This window comes from Anolis carolinensis, chromosome 5 (genome assembly GCF_035594765.1).
Source record: "Anolis carolinensis isolate JA03-04 chromosome 5, rAnoCar3.1.pri, whole genome shotgun sequence".
Classification (NCBI taxonomy): Eukaryota; Metazoa; Chordata; class Lepidosauria; order Squamata; family Dactyloidae; genus Anolis; species Anolis carolinensis.
Window position 1 is genome coordinate 200606734 of NC_085845.1, and position 15930 is coordinate 200622663.

At 43.2% G+C, this 15930-nt stretch overlaps 1 protein-coding gene and 1 long non-coding RNA gene across 4 annotated transcripts in view; one reads left to right on the forward strand and one right to left on the reverse strand.

Moving 5' to 3' along the window:
• The first annotated feature begins 1064 nt into the window (after positions 1 to 1064).
• LOC134299683 (uncharacterized) lies at positions 1065 to 6456 on the forward strand. The gene is made up of 2 exons (XR_010006946.1): positions 1065 to 1886; positions 2244 to 6456. It is a non-coding gene; the product is annotated as an uncharacterized LOC134299683 (long non-coding RNA).
• A 2036-nt stretch (positions 6457 to 8492) lies between these two features.
• Positions 8493 to 15930, reverse strand: part of fbh1 (F-box DNA helicase 1) — a 33517-nt gene continuing 26079 nt past the window's right edge. For all 3 annotated transcript variants that reach the window (XM_016993546.2, XM_016993547.2, XM_003220753.4), the window contains exons 19-21: positions 15237 to 15343; positions 14060 to 14191; positions 8493 to 11188 (exon numbers count right to left, since the gene is read on the reverse strand). In XM_016993546.2, the coding sequence (XP_016849035.2) occupies positions 11018 to 11188; positions 14060 to 14191; positions 15237 to 15343 (410 nt within the window). In that variant the 3' untranslated portion in view covers positions 8493 to 11017. The remainder of the gene's footprint in view (positions 11189 to 14059; positions 14192 to 15236; positions 15344 to 15930) is intronic.

Consider the following 15930-nt stretch of genomic DNA (forward strand, 5'->3'; position numbering starts at 1 on the left):
TGAACCAAACCATTGATTTATTTATTTTTTGCTCAGGATCACCCAGTCTGTTGCCTTTCACTTCTTTTTAGACTACAACTCCCATTTTCTCCAACATTGGTGGAGCTGATAGGGGTTGTTGTGATCCAAACCATTTGGAAAGTGATTAGAGCTAATGTATGCTGGTGAGCAAAGTTTTTAAGAGGTCCAAAACCTCTCTTAAATGCTGTGAATGGAGCCACTGGCGTTTTATATGCAAATGAAATGCCATAATTGGTGAAACATAGGTCCTGTATGTTCAGGACTTTGCATGGATACATAAAACCAAAGAGAATGGTGAACCCTATTGAGATGTAGAACCTCCAACCCAAGAATACCATAACCATGCTGGAGAACCCTAAAATGCCTACAGAGATGACATATTTTGATAGAGACGTGGATACTGGTCCCATAAATGTAGCCTTCGCTTTGTAAATACAGTAGTCTCACTTATCCAAGCTTTACCTATCCAAGGTTCTGTATTATCCAATGCCTTTTAGTAGTCATTGTTTTTGTAGTAAATGTTGCAATGTTTTGGTGCTAAATTCGTAAATACAGTAATTACTACATAACATTACTGTGTGTTGAACGGCTTTTTCTGTCAATTTCTTGTAAAACATGATGTTTTGGTGCTTAATTTGTAAAATCATAATGTAATTTTATGTTTAATAGGCTTTTTTCTTAATCCCTCCTTATTATCCAAGATTTTTGCTTATCCAATGTTCTACCGGCCCGTTTATCTTGGATAAGTGAGACTCTACTGTACATAGTAAAACAAAAGCTGAGTTGCTGTGATTTTTTTCGGGCTGTATGGACATGTTCCAGTAGCATTCTTTCCTAACGTTTCACCTGCATCTGTGGCTGTTATCTTCAGAGGTTATGTTGGCAGTGAGGCAAGTGGAGTTTGTATATATGTGTGGAATAATGTCCAGGGAGGGAGGAAGAAACCTTGTCTGTTTAAAGAATGTTGCAGATAGCCAGCTTGAATCAGCATTTGAGTAGCCATGAAGTTTGCAAAGTCCATCAGTGAGGGTGTCTGCATAGAGGTAGCCTGATTGACTTTGCAAATTTCATTGGTTGACTTTCCAAACTTCACTGATTTTGACAATACAAACACAAATGCTCCTTTCAGTTCCAATATTTTAGGTTCCCAATGTCCAACCATCTTCGTCCCAGTTCTCACTTGTCTTGTTTTGCTTGACAGTGGTTCTCAGAGGCCGGGAGACCTTCCACCTTCAGAAGAAACCCCAATGGTCCTCATGGCATCCGAAGACAATGGCCAAGCCAGCGATCCAGGCGACTTCTCATCCCGCAGTGAAGGAGACCCAGTCCTGCCTTCACCTTCTGCTACTTCCACTGGATGAACAATGAATACATCGTGGAAGAACAAAACAAAACAAAGCCATGGTAGATATGGAGACAAGACAGCCGTCTGTCGGAATCACAGAATGGAAAGCTGTCTAGTCTTGATGCAACAAGTGGGGTGGTGATTCCCATTGGGAAGCTTTTGAAAAGCGACCCTGGAAATTAATCTCAGGATCTTACTGTTTTCTCTTTTCTGGTTGGACTTTTTGTTTCACTGCCTGGGTCCAGAGCAGCTCCAATGTAATGTTACAACTATTCCTACCTCTCCAGAAGCACCTTCTTTTAAGTCCTTGTGTGCCTCCAAAATGGCAGAACGAGAAGGCCAAAAAGAAAGCAACCGAGAAAGAGGGGAAAAGAGAGAAGACATGAACCTGGGAGAAAAAACCTCTTAAGAGCAGCTTGGATCAACTGTGAAGAGATCTACACCAGCTTTTAAGAGAGAAGAATTGACTGGTCCAGAGCCTTCTCTTGGATCCATTTGGAACTTGGGAGAGAAAAGAAAGGTAAGCTGGTGAATTGATTGTTGGCAATGCCATGAAGGAGTTGCCCTTTTCATAGCAACCCTACTCAGATTCAGAGCATCCATGGCTTCCTTGGTTGAGTCTATGCATTTGGAATGTGGTTTTCCTCTTTTTCTACTATCTTTCCAAGCATTATAATCTTTTTCTAGCAAGTCATCTCTTCTTGTGATGTGGACAAAGTAAAAGGCTTTCATGGCCAGAATCAGTTGGGTGTTGTGTAGCTTCCAGGCTGTGTGGTCATGTACAGCCCAGAAACCACACAACGCCCCAAAGTATCTTGTATTATTACACCATTGGGATTTTTTATTCAGTAACGGACGTTTTTATCTCTATTTCCAGAAGCAACCATCTCAACTGCCATTTCCCTGGTGTCGGGGGGAGAGAAGAAGGGCAGACACATCTCCATCATGCTTGGACCTGGAAGAGGAAAGGCCATCCATCCCATCTGCCACTGCCCTGTCCTTGGATGGAGAAAAGGGTCAGGCATGGCACCATCGTGCCAAGGTCCAGAAGCAGAAGAAAAGCCCTCTCTCATTCCCAACTGCCACTGACTTTAGAGGGAGGGAAAAAGCACAGATCCATCATGTCTAGACTCAGAAGTAGAGGAAAGACCATCCATCCCAACTGCCACTGCCCTGTCCTTGGATGGAGAGAAGAGGCAGGCATGGCACCATCATGCCAAGGTCCAGAAGCAGAAGAAAAGCCCTCTCTCATTCCCAACTGCCACTGGCTGCATAGGGAGAGAAGAAGCACAGATCCATCATGTCTAGACTCAGAAGTAGAGGAAAGGCCATCCATCCCAACTGCCACTGCCCTGTCCTTGGATGGAGAGAAGAGGCAGGCATGGCACCATCATGCCAAGGTCCAGAAGCAGAAGAAAAGCCCTCTCTCATTCCCAACTGCCACTGGCTGCATAGGGAGAGAAGAAGCACAGATCCATCATGCCTAGACTCAGAAGTAGAGGAAAGGCCATCCATCCCAACTGCCACTGCCCTGTCCTTGGATGGAGAGAAGAGGCAGGCATGGCACCATCATGCCAAGGTCCAGAAGCAGAAGAAAAGCCCTCTCTCGTTCCCAACTGCCACTGGCTGCATAGGGAGAGAAGAAGCACAGATCCATCATGTCTAGACTCAGAAGTAGAGGAAAGGCCATCCATCCCAACTGCCACTGCCCTGTCCTTGGATGGAGAGAAGAGGCAGGCATGGCACCATCATGCCAAGGTCCAGAAGCAGAAGAAAAGCCCTCTCTCATTCCCAACTGCCACTGGCTGCATAGGGAGAGAAGAAGCACAGATCCATCATGTCTAGACTCAGAAGTAGAGGAAAGGCCATCCATCCCAACTGCCACTGCCCTGTCCTTGGATGGAGAGAAGAGGCAGGCATGGCACCATCATGCCAAGGTCCAGAAGCAGAAGAAAAGCCCTCTCTCATTCCCAACTGCCACTGGCTGCATAGGGAGAGAAGAAGCACAGATCCATCATGCCTAGACTCAGAAGTAGAGGAAAGGCCATCCATCCCAACTGCCACTGCCCTGTCCTTGGATGGAGAGAAGAGGCAGGCATGGCACCATCATGCCAAGGTCCAGAAGCAGAAGAAAAGCCCTCTCTCGTTCCCAACTGCCACTGGCTGCATAGGGAGAGAAGAAGCACAGATCCATCATGTCTAGACTCAGAAGTAGAGGAAAGGCCATCCATCCCAACTGCCACTGCCCTGTCCTTGGATGGAGAGAAGAGGCAGGCATGGCACCATCATGCCAAGGTCCAGAAGCAGAAGAAAAGCCCTCTCTCATTCCCAACTGCCACTGGCTGCATAGGGAGAGAAGAAGCACAGATCCATCATGCCTAGACTCAGAAGTAGAGGAAAGGCCATCTGTCCCAACTGCCACTGCCCTGTCCTTGGATGGAAAGAAGAGGCAGACATAGCATAATCATGTCAATGTCCAGAAGCAGAAGAAAAGCCCTCTCTCATTCCCAACTGCCACTGACTTTAGAGGGAGGGAAAAAGCACAGATCCATCATGTCTAGACTCAGAAGTAGAGGAAAGGCCATCCATCCCAACTGCCACTGCCCTGTCCTTGGATGGAGAGAAGAGGCAGGCATGGCACCATCATGCCAAGGTCCAGAAGCAGAAGAAAAGCCCTCTCTCATTCCCAACTGCCACTGGCTGCATAGGGAGAGAAGAAGCACAGATCCATCATGTCTAGACTCAGAAGTAGAGGAAAGGCCATCTGTCCCAACTGCCACTGCCCTGTCCTTGGATGGAGAGAAGAGGCAGGCATGGCACCATCATGCCAAGGTCCAGAAGCAGAAGAAAAGCCCTCTCTCGTTCCCAACTGCCACTGGCTGCATAGGGAGAGAAGAAGCACAGATTCATCATGTCTAGACTCAGAAGTAGAGGAAAGGCCATCCATCCCAACTGCCGCTGCCCTGTCCTTGGATGGAGAGAAGAGGCAGGCATGGCACCATCATGCCAAGGTCCAGAAGCAGAAGAAAAGCCCTCTCTCATTCCCAACTGCCACTGGCTGCATAGGGAGAGAAGAAGCACAGATTCATCATGTCTAGACTCAGAAGTAGAGGAAAGGCCATCCATCCCAACTGCCGCTGCCCTGTCCTTGGATGGAGAGAAGAGGCAGGCATGGCACCATCATGCCAAGGTCCAGAAGCAGAAGAAAAGCCCTCTCTCATTCCCAACTGCCACTGGCTGCATAGGGAGAGAAGAAGCACAGATTCATCATGTCTAGACTCAGAAGTAGAGGAAAGGCCATCCATCCCAACTGCCGCTGCCCTGTCCTTGGATGGAGAGAAGAGGCAGGCATGGCACCATCATGTCAAGGTCCAGAAGCAGAAGAAAAGCCCTCTCTCGTTCCCATCTGCCACTGGCTGCATAGGGAGAGAAGAAGCACAGATCCATCATGTCTAGACTCAGAAGTAGAGGAAAGGCCATCCATCCCAACTGCCACTGCCCTGTCCTTGGATGGAAAGAAGAGGCAGACATAGCATAATCATGTCAATGTCCAGAAGCAGAAGAAAAGCCCTCTCTCACTCCCAACTGCCACTGACTTCAGAGGGAGAGAAGAAGCACAGATCCATCATGCCTAGACTCAGAAGTAGAGGAAAGGCCATCCATCCCAACTGCCACTGCCCTGTCCTTGGATGGAGAGAAGAGGCAGGCATGGCACCATCATGCCAAGGTCCAGAAGCAGAAGAAAAGCCCTCTCTCGTTCCCAACTGCCACTGGCTGCATAGGGAGAGAAGAAGCACAGATCCATCATGTCTAGACTCAGAAGTAGAGGAAAGGCCATCCATCCCAACTGCCACTGCCCTGTCCTTGGATGGAGAGAAGAGGCAGACATAGCATTATTTCAAGGTCCAGAAGCAGAAGAAAAGCCCTCTCTCATTCCCAACTGCCACTGACTTTAGAGGGAGGGAAGAAGCACAGATCCATCATGCCTAGTAGAGGAAAGGCCATCCATCCCAACTGCCACTGCCCTGTCCTTGGATGGAGAGAAGAGGCAGATATAGCATAATCATGTCAAGGTCCAGGAGCAGAAGAAAGGCCCTCTCTCCACCCCAACTGTCACTAACCGTGCTGTGGAGGAAGAGCTCATATCTCAGCCCACGAGCATATGAAAGACCCTTCCTTCATCCCGACTGCCACTGCCCTCACAGGGAGGAAAGAAAAGGAAGCATCTGCTGAACTTGCTCCCTTCCCTTTTCCTTTTGTCATGTCTTCCTTGGGTTGCAAACTGGAAGGCCACAAACTAAGCTATTTTGTTCAACACTCCGCACAAAGATGCCGCTATAGACATATATATGATAAGCTTTCAGTTGGGAGCAAGTGAGCAAATAAGCAACTCATCCAGTGAAAAGAAAGATAACTCCTGAGACATCCATTGTACGTTCCAGGACAAACTTGGGCCCTCCAGGTGTTTTGGACTTCAACTCCCACAATTCCTAACAGCCGGTAGGCTGTTAGGAATTGTGGGAGTTGAAGTCCAAAACACCTGGAGGGCCCAAGTTTGCTCATGCCTGTTCTAGGAAGTTAACTGGTTAGCAAGGAAACAAAATGGGAGGAACAATGAGAGTCGAGACAGTATTGATTCCTGGCACAGTGTTAAGTTTGCTCAGCCTTTAGATCAGAACAGCTATTTTGGGGCAGAGAAAGGGAAAATAAATACACCGTGATGGATATTTTTCCCCCCAGCATGTTATTTCTATTATCGCAGTTACCACAGTATCCAATGTTAGGGACAGTTTTTGGGTTAACTTTAATGCTAACTTTAAAAGAGGTAGTCTAGATGGTGTGTTTTTAATTTATTTTTCAAAACGTGTTCATTATTTTCGTGCATTTCTTAAAAGTTTTGCACAGAGGGAAGCACTTTCAGAGGACGTTGTTTTGTGTATTTTTCAGAATATGTGTTCCGTTCCAAATGCAGGTTTTTTGTTGTTGTTTTTTGCACATTCTCACCTGTAATATATTAAAAGTCTTGGAAGAGTTTTGTCACAACGTTTGCAAATTCCCATATTAAAATATGGATCCAGTCCCTTTCACAATCCTGCAATTTTTTTTCTTTGGACTTGAATTTGAAAATATCTATTTAATTGTGCAGTTCTTTGTTTTGAAAGTAGTTGCTATACTCCAAAAACTTCATTTTTTGTGGCTGAGGATGCTACTATTATTTTCCTTCAGTTGTGGTACTTTGTTTGTAATTTTCCTTAATGAAAATACGCTGTTTTTAACCTTTGTGCAGACCGCAAAAACAAAGCTTTTGCAGTTCAATAAACTTTATCCATGTTTTTATGACAGAACCAATTAGGAAATGACATTTACAACCAAGGAACAAAACCAGTGTTACCAGTGCTGCCACATAGTGGCCAGGAAAATATAGTTCTATAAAAAGTAAAAAATCACTTGTGTCCAAGGTACTAAAATCTTAGCTAGATAAGACAAATAAGATGCTTTTTATCCTGTTACTTTTGTACAACCAGACTTCTTTTAAAGGGGTGCTCTCCAAATGTGTTGTGATAACAGGGTTGTTGTGTTTTCCAGACTGTTTGGCCATGTTCCAGAAGCATTCTCTCCTGACGTTTCACCCACATCTATGGCAGGCATCCTCAGAGGTTGTGAGGTATATATACCCCACAACCTCTGAGGATGCCTGCCATAAATGTGGGCGAAACATCAGGAGAGAATGTTTCTGGAACATGGCCAAACAGCCCGGAAAACACACAACAACTGTGTGATTCCGGCCATGAAAGCCTTCGACAACACATGTGATAACATTTTCTCGCAACCTCAGTTGACTGCGGATTATGATCACACATCACTTTGGAAACAGAATCAAAAACTTTAGAACGCTATTAAAATTTTGTGCTACAACTCCACGAAGCCCCCATTCAGCAATGCCAGTGGTTAGACATTTGGGAGTTGTAGTGCAAAAAATCATAAAATCACAAAGTTGGAACTGCAAGGACCATCTAATCCAGGCATGGGCAAACTTTGGACCTCCAGGTGTTTTGGACTTCAACTCCCACAATTCCTAACAGCTAGTAGGCTATTAGGAATTGTGGGAGTTAAAATCCAAAACACCTGGAGGACCAGAGTTTGCCCATGCCTGATATCTATCTATCTATATATATAAAAGGGTAATGAAATTTCAGCCTAGGACAAAACAACAAAACTACACATCCCAGAAACACTAAACTTGGCAGCACAACCCCTCACCCTTGCCTCTACGTTCATACAACAAAAAGAAAAGAAAAATAAAGTCCTAATTAGAGGGAGAGGAATAATTGTTTTTATCCAGTTGCTGCCAGTTAAAAGACTTGGTCTCCTAGCAACCCACTCAGCCCAGGGGACAGGCAGAGTTAGGCCTCACTTAGGCCTCTTCCCCACTGCCTATAAAATACAGATTATCAGATTTGAACTGGATTATATGGCAGTGTAGACTCAAGGCCCTTCCACACAGCTATATAACCCATTTATAATCTTATATTATCTGCTTTGAACTGGATTATCTTGACTCCACACTGCCATATAATCCACTTCAGTGTGCAGTTGGACACAACTGGACTTAATGTCAGGAGAAAATCTTTACCGTTTATCTTAACTACCACCAATTCCTCAATACTTTATTTCCCATACCACCAGACTTCACCACAGCAAAGCGTGGCTGGGCACAGCTAGTATATATATACAGTAGAGTCTCACTTATCCAAGCTTCTGGATAATCCAAGCCATTTTTGTAGTCAATGTTTCCAATATATCGTGATATTTTGGTGCTAAACTTGTAAATACAATAATTACAACATAACATTACTGCATATTGAACTACTTTTTCTGTCAAATTTGTTGTATAACATGATGTTTTGGCACATAATTTGTAAAATCATAGCCTAATTTGATGTTTAATAGGCTTTTCTTTAATCCCTCCTTATTATCCAAGATATTCGCTTATCCAAGCTTCTGCCGGCCCGTTTAGCTTGGATAAGTGAGACTCTACTGTATATAAATGTAATGTGGCTTTTTATTATGGAGTAAACAACAAAACCACTGAACCAAATCACACCAAATTTGGCCACAAAAGACATAGTCATTCAAAATATGTATTTCAAACAAAAAAACCTAGAAAAACAAAGTCCCAATTAGAGGACGAGGAAAAGCCGTTTCCCCCCACTAAATGCCAGTTAGAAGGGTATTCCCACTTCATCTCCTAGCAACCCCACTCAACAACAATGGAGCTCAGGGCTTCTTCACTCAGGCCTCTTCCACACTGCCTATAAAATACAGATTATCTGATTTGAACAGGATTATATGGCAGTGTAGACTCAAGGCCATTTCACACACCTATATAACCCAGAATGCCAAGGCAGATAATCCACTGTATCTGCTTTAAACTGGATTATCTTGAGTCCACACTGCCATATAATCCAGTTCAGTGAGGATTTTATACAACTGTGTAGAAGGGGCCTCATATAATCCAGTCCTAAAAAAGAAAACTGCTCCGATGTACTTCAAGTCACAAGTGAGATCCACAGGCAGCAAAATTGTGTTTATATCAAAATACACATCTCGGAGAACCCACCTGGAAAAACAATGAGGTTTTGGATTTACAAATATAATTCTGAAGTTTAAAAAAAAGACACACAATTTATTGTTAAACGACTACAAATACCTTTCATGAGTAACAGGAAATGAGTTCATTACAGGCATGGGCAAACTTCGGCCCTCCGGGTGTTTTGGATTTCAACTCCCACAATTCCTAACAGCCTACCGGCTGTTAGGAATTGTGGGAGTTGAAGTCCAAAACACCCGGAGGGCCAAAGTTTGCCCATGCTTGCTTTAGTAGAATAAAGAAGTGTTTAGTAAGAAATGTAAGTGCAATAGAAATTGATTTTTATCTGTGTCTGGATTGTACCAAGTGACCTTGTCTAGACACAGTTTCCTCCTTTCCATTGTTCTTTAGATGCAACAGTTGGAAAAAACCACCCACTTTCCCCTGAAAATATATATTAAAAAGTTTATTTTTTAAAAAAAATCACTATGCACCATGTCTCATGAATTGAAAATGCGTGGATGAGGCTGAAAGAAGTATGTGCGTATGTTTGTACACACACACATCCACGCATCCAAACTCACTCAACCAGAGAAGCAAGGGTTCCACATATATTGAAAGATGGCTGTTAAAAAATGGAATTGTAATGCTTTAAAGAATGGCACGAGCTGCGTACAAGTGAGAACACCAAACTGCAGAAAAACATGGAAATTCTACACCAGGCATGGGCCAACTTTGGCTCTCTAGGTGTTTTGGAAGTCCGAAACACCTGGAGGGAGGGCCGAAGTTGGCCCATGCCTGATTCAAAATTGTATTTCGTATTGGATGGAAAGTGGAAACATGCTTGGAAAGTCAAGACGAGATGGCACTGGACTCAATGAATGAAAAACCACAGCATGCCATAAAGCAGAAGCTGTGGTCAAAAGAGCAAACCAAGGATCCAAAGTGCAAGACATGGCTATAATTCAGCTCTGTTGAAAAAGCAGAATGTCCAAGAACCACTTGTCAAAAAGCCGGAGACAGTGTTTAGAAGAGGCACTTGGAACAACAAGCCATTACCCTTCGTCCACACAGATCTCGCCAGACATCGTCACTTGAAACCGTAACAGTCTGAGCTGAGTGGCAGGTCGGTCTCTGCTTCGATCCAGTTCCTACAATCCACCATCCAGTTCCATCCACAGGACATAATACAAGAGATAATACAAACATACAAATGTTTAATGTATTTGTGTTTTAAACTTTGTATATTGTTTAATGCTGTTACTTTCGTAACGTTGTGAGCCGCCCCGAGTCCCCACGGGGAGATGGTGGCGGGGTATAAATAAAGTTTTATTATTATTATTATTATTAAACCTTAGAGAAGCCCATTACACTGAGTTTTGCTGATGGCGAATCTCTCTCCTCCTTGAATCAGGGGCATCTCTCCCTTAAATCTTCCTTTTCCAGGCAAAGCTTTCCATGGCTGCAGATCTGCATTCTCTCCCAAAACAAAGGCAAAGGATACCAGGATGGAGCTTCAGAAGCCAACGAGTTCCTACTTGACAACAAAGGCGAAAGATACCGGAATAGAGCTTCAGAAGCCAACGTTCCTACTTGACAGTTCTGCTTGTTCTCCAAATGTTAAGAGGAATGTTTTTGGCTTCGTTTCCAAGTCAAGAAATCCTCCAACACACTTTTTGGATGGATGAGGAAGACAGTGATGTTGTCCCAGCAGAAGCATCCCCTATGAATCCAGCTCAAGGGGGGGACTGGGAAAAGGAAGCCGGCTGCTCCAAAATGGTTCACCAGACATAAACGGAAGACCTGGACGAGCATAATTTTGGGAAAGTTGGGAGGCCGAAGAATACTTTTATCCATCCAAACACTGCAAAGAGGTGTGCCGATTCATGAACGATGCTCTCCGGATGGGTCTCCTCTGGCTCTTCTCTCTCGCTGGACCGTAGCAACCATGTTCTCCAGGAGCAGAGCGTTGTAACAACAACAAAATGTTTTTTCTCATTAGATTTGCTTGCATTTGTATATGAGCTCTACTCATGGTGGGGGGTGGGTCCATCTCCCGTTCAGATCCATTCAAAGAGGATCTGTACCATCTGCGGGATCTCAATGGCTTCTTCAGCAGGGTTCAAGGCTTCCACCACATTGGGAGCAACGGTCAGCCAAGCCAGCGGGCCCAGGCGGTGCCCCAGGCAGGCGTGGCAGAGGAGGCTCTCTGGGTCTGCGGTGCCATCGCTCTGCACGAGAAACAAAACAAGAAAGTGGATTGTTGTGTGGTTTTAGGACTGTATGGCCAATGTGTTCTAGGTCTGGTGTTCATCTCCATTTCTAAGCCAAAGAACCATCATTATCCCTAGACACCTCCAAGGCCATGTGGCCATTGGCATGACTGCATGGAGTGCCGTTACCTTCCCGCCGGAGCAGTACCTATTGATCTACTCACATTTGCATGTTTTCGAACTGCTAGGTTGACAGAAGCTAGAGATAACAGTAGGAGCTCACCCTGCTCCCTGGATTCTAACCGCCCAACTTTAGATCAGCAAGTTCAGCAGCTCAGCGCTTTAACCCGCTGCACCATCGGGGGCTCCAGATGTGTTCTATAATACAGTAGAGTCTCACTTATCCAACATAAATGGGCCGGCAGAATGTTGGATAAGCGAATATGTTGGATAATAAGGCATTAAGGAAGAGCCTATTAAACATCAAATTAGGTTATGATTTTACAACTGAAGCACCAAGCATCATGTTATACAACAAATTTGACAGAAAAAGTAGTTCAATACGCAGTAATGTTATGTTGTAATTACTGTATTTACGAATTTAGCACCAAAATATCATGATGTATTGAAAACATTGACTACAAAAATGCGTTGGATAATCCAGAACATTGGATAAGCGAATGTTGGATAAGTGAGACTCTACTGTATTATTTATCTCACCGAGGGCACTCAGAGCAGATTACAGGTACATACAGTAGAGTCTCACTTATCCAACATTCGCTTATCCAACGTTCTGGATTATCCAAGGCATTTTTGTAGTCAATGTTTTCAATATATCGTGACATTTAGGTGCTAAATTCATAAATACAGTAATTGCTACATAGCATTATTGCGTATTGAACTACTTTTTCTGCCAAGTTTGTTGTATAACATGATGTTTTGGTGCTTAATTTGTAAAATCATAACCTAATTTGATCTTTAATAGGCTTCTCCTTAATCTCTCCTTATTATCCAACATATTCGCTTATCCACCGTTCTGCCAGCCCGTTTATGTTGGATAAGTGAGACTCTACTGTATATGGTATACATTCAATGCCATTATACAATTGACAGAGACAGTACATTAACAGGGGTAAGGTTTCCCTCTTTTCATCTCCGGCATCCGGCTGTGTTCGACTCGGCCATGGGGAGGGGCTGTTTTTCATTTGTCATGCCAAGGAGCCTGTTGTCCATAAACGCCTTCCTGATATGTTTCCTGGCATGTTTTTTCAGGGCGCCTTCTACCTCCCTGCCAAAGCAGTACCCATTTATCTGCTCGCATTGTTTTAGCAGCATTTTCTTTTATTAATTATTATTAGTATTATTGCTATTATTATTATAACTGCTTATTCAAAGAAACCACTATGCCATCATACAAGCCAACAAAGACATGCGCAAAGAAAGAATGGCATCAAGTACAATAAAAACAGGAGTCCTTGGTGGCACAGTGGGTTAAACTGCTGAGCTGCTGAACTTGCTGACCGAAAAGTCAGCAGTTCGAATTCGGGGAGTGGGATGAGCTCCCACTGTTAGCCCTACCTTCTGCCAACCTAGCAGTTCGAAAATATGCATATGTGAGTAGATCAATAGGTATTGCTACGGTGGGAAGGTAACGGTGCTCCATGCAGTCATGCCAGTGGACACATGACCTTGGAGGTGTCTACGGACAACACCGGCTCTTCGGCTCAGAAATGGAAATGAGCACCAATCCCCAGAGTCAGATACAACTAGACTTAATATCAAGAGGAAACCTTTACTTTTACAATAAAACCCCCATTTTAATTAATATAAAACACTAACCTACAACAACTAACAAGACTATTAAACCAATCCAATGCACAAAACGTACATACAAAAGCAAAACTATCAAATGTAGAAACTAATCTACCGACTTGCCATTCTGCCTGATGTTCTTGAGTTCTGACTAGTTTACTCCCTTTAATAAATATTATAACATCCCACTTCTGTAGATGGTAACATATTATTAGCTCATAAATCCCACAATTAGTCACCTAATCTTTTTTTTTTTTGAGGTGTGTATAAATATATCTGTATTATAATATACTCCATAACAGAAAATGATTATACACAAAGCCATAGCAAGGCACATCTTTAAACATAGGCAAAAAAATAAAACACTAATATTAATAAACATACTCCCAGTATATTCAAATGTCTAACTAGCCAAATGAAACCATTTTTGCTAGTAATTCAATTAGTGTCTGTAAAGCTTTCTAACAGAAATATGTGTCTTCTTTACTTTCCAACAAATCAGCATTTTTTCCTGACATTTTGCCTGCATCTGTGGTTGGCATTTTCAGAAGATCTGATGGTAGTCAAACAAGTGGAGTATATATACCTGTGGAATAACGTCCAGGGTGGGAGGAAATAACTATTGTTCATTAAACAAGAGTAAAGATTGCAATTAGCAAGCTTGATTTGTATGTGCTGAGTGGGATTCACTCATTAGAATAGGTCTTCTGCATGACGACCATCAGATCCTCTGAAGACGCCAGCCACAGATGCAGGCAAAACATCAGGAGAAAATGCTGCTAGAATAGGCATGGGCAAATATCAGGCCTCTGGGTGTTTTGGACTTTAACTCTCATAATTCCTAACAGCTGGTAATTGAAGTTCAAAACACCTGGAGGGCTGAAGTTTGCCCATGTTTGCTGTAGGGTCAACTTCCAGAAGTTGTTCAGTGGTCGACTGTATAGGTTTTAATAGTAAAACAAGACATTTGTGAAGCTCCAGGGGACTTTTTACCTCTCTCTTGGAGAGCAAAGGGAACAATTCAGATCTATCTGCAAATGGCTCTCGGTGATTTAATAAAAAGAAAGAAATACGTACATAAACAAAGGGCATTTTCCTCATGGTCAGAAGCGATTCTGGAGGGATGTCATTGAGGCAGCCCCGCACAGAGCATTTGACCTGCCCGTCTTTGCAGACATCACTTGTCAATTCAGGCCGCAAAAAGTACTCCTGGAAAGGAAGAGAAGGGTTAAAGTGGAATTAGGCAAGTGGAAAACACAACACGGAATTTCCGACATCTGAGTTTGAGAATAATTCCCAGTTTTAGGACAATAGCAGATTGGCTTGAGCTGGTTCGTATCACAGATCCACCTATACAGGAAGTCCATGTATTATGCAAAATATCTGTTCACGTAAGATGATTTTTCAAGCATAATCTGGAACCTTCTTTTTCATACCTGAAGTGAACTATATCTTGGTTTTCCAACACAGAGATGCCTAGGGAACTGTTCCAGAATGATTCCACGATCAATGTTTTAGAGAAATTAACCATTTTTGAATAGATGGGTTGGTTCTAAGGCAGTGGTTCCCAACCTGTGGTTTGTGGGCCATCAGTGATCCACAAGAACTAAAATATGGTCTGCAGCTTCAGTGTTAACTACACCATTGCAACGAGAGTGACTGGTCTCACAAAACCTTCTTATAGTGCCAAGGCAACAAAGATGTTGGGAGGGGTCCAATGCAATTTTCTAAATTGGCAACCCCAGATAACCAAGCCAAATCTAAAGTTGACCAAAAACTGGTTCGTAACCATTTTGGTACTAATGTTAGAGAGTGTTCCCTGGTCAAACCGGTCCCTGGTCAAACTGGTCCCTAGTCAGGTGGTCCCTGCTCAAGTGGTCCTTGGTCAAAAAAAGGTTGGGAACTACTATTCTAAGGCATTGTTGGTCTAAAGACCATTTATAGCTGGGGCAGTGTCTTCCAAAAACCATAACTTTGTTCTTGGAGTAATTTATTGACAGATATTCCTCTTGAAAGCCTTCAGAAGATTTTTAAGACCTAACCAAGAGAGGGAGACGAGCACTAGATCATCTGCATACATCAGGATGAAAATCTTTCTGTTCCTGATTACTGGTGAAGGAGAGTCAACTTTAGCTAAACAAGACACTGAATGTAGATGTTAAGAAGAGTGGGGGCCAGTACTATAAAAATTACACCAAAGGCCCCCAACCATCAATCCTGTAAAGTTGGCCGCTCTGGGTCAGCTTGCACTCACCCCAGCCATTGTCAAGAGATGGCTTAGGAATTTGGGCAGGACGAGGCGTTTTTTGGCACGGGTGACGGCGACGTAGAGCAGATTCCATTCGTCAGCGGGGACGGTGTCTGAAAAAGCAAGAAGGCAGGAGACACCTCAGAAATGGAAGGAAAAACTCCTCAAACTCTCTTGCTTTCGGTGTTTATTTTCCTGTCTGAAATGAGTTATAGGCTCAGATTAAACAACTTCAAGGATGGCCTCTCATCGCTTAACCAAATGGTAGATCCCAAGGTTTGTTGGACACTGGTCCATTGAAATGCTATGGAATCACAGAAGAGTCATCAGCAAAATATAGGTCACCAGAAGCTACTTAGAACCATGGTGGAGAAGCTTTGGGGCCCAGAGGCTAAAAGTCAGGGGCTGCTATAGTTTTTAAGTTTTGAATGTGTTTATATGATTTTTAACTGATTTGTTTTTAATACTAACATTTAATTCTGTTTTAATATTCGTATATTTTAAAATTGCATACAAATGCTTTTAATGTAACCTGCTTTGAGTCTCTTTTTTTAAAAAAAGTGAGATATAAATAAGAATGATGATGATGATGATAATAATAATATACTTTATTTATATTCTGCTCTATCTCCCCGAGGGGACTCAGGACGGATTACAGAACACATATACGGCAAATATTCGATGCCGTTATACAATTAAC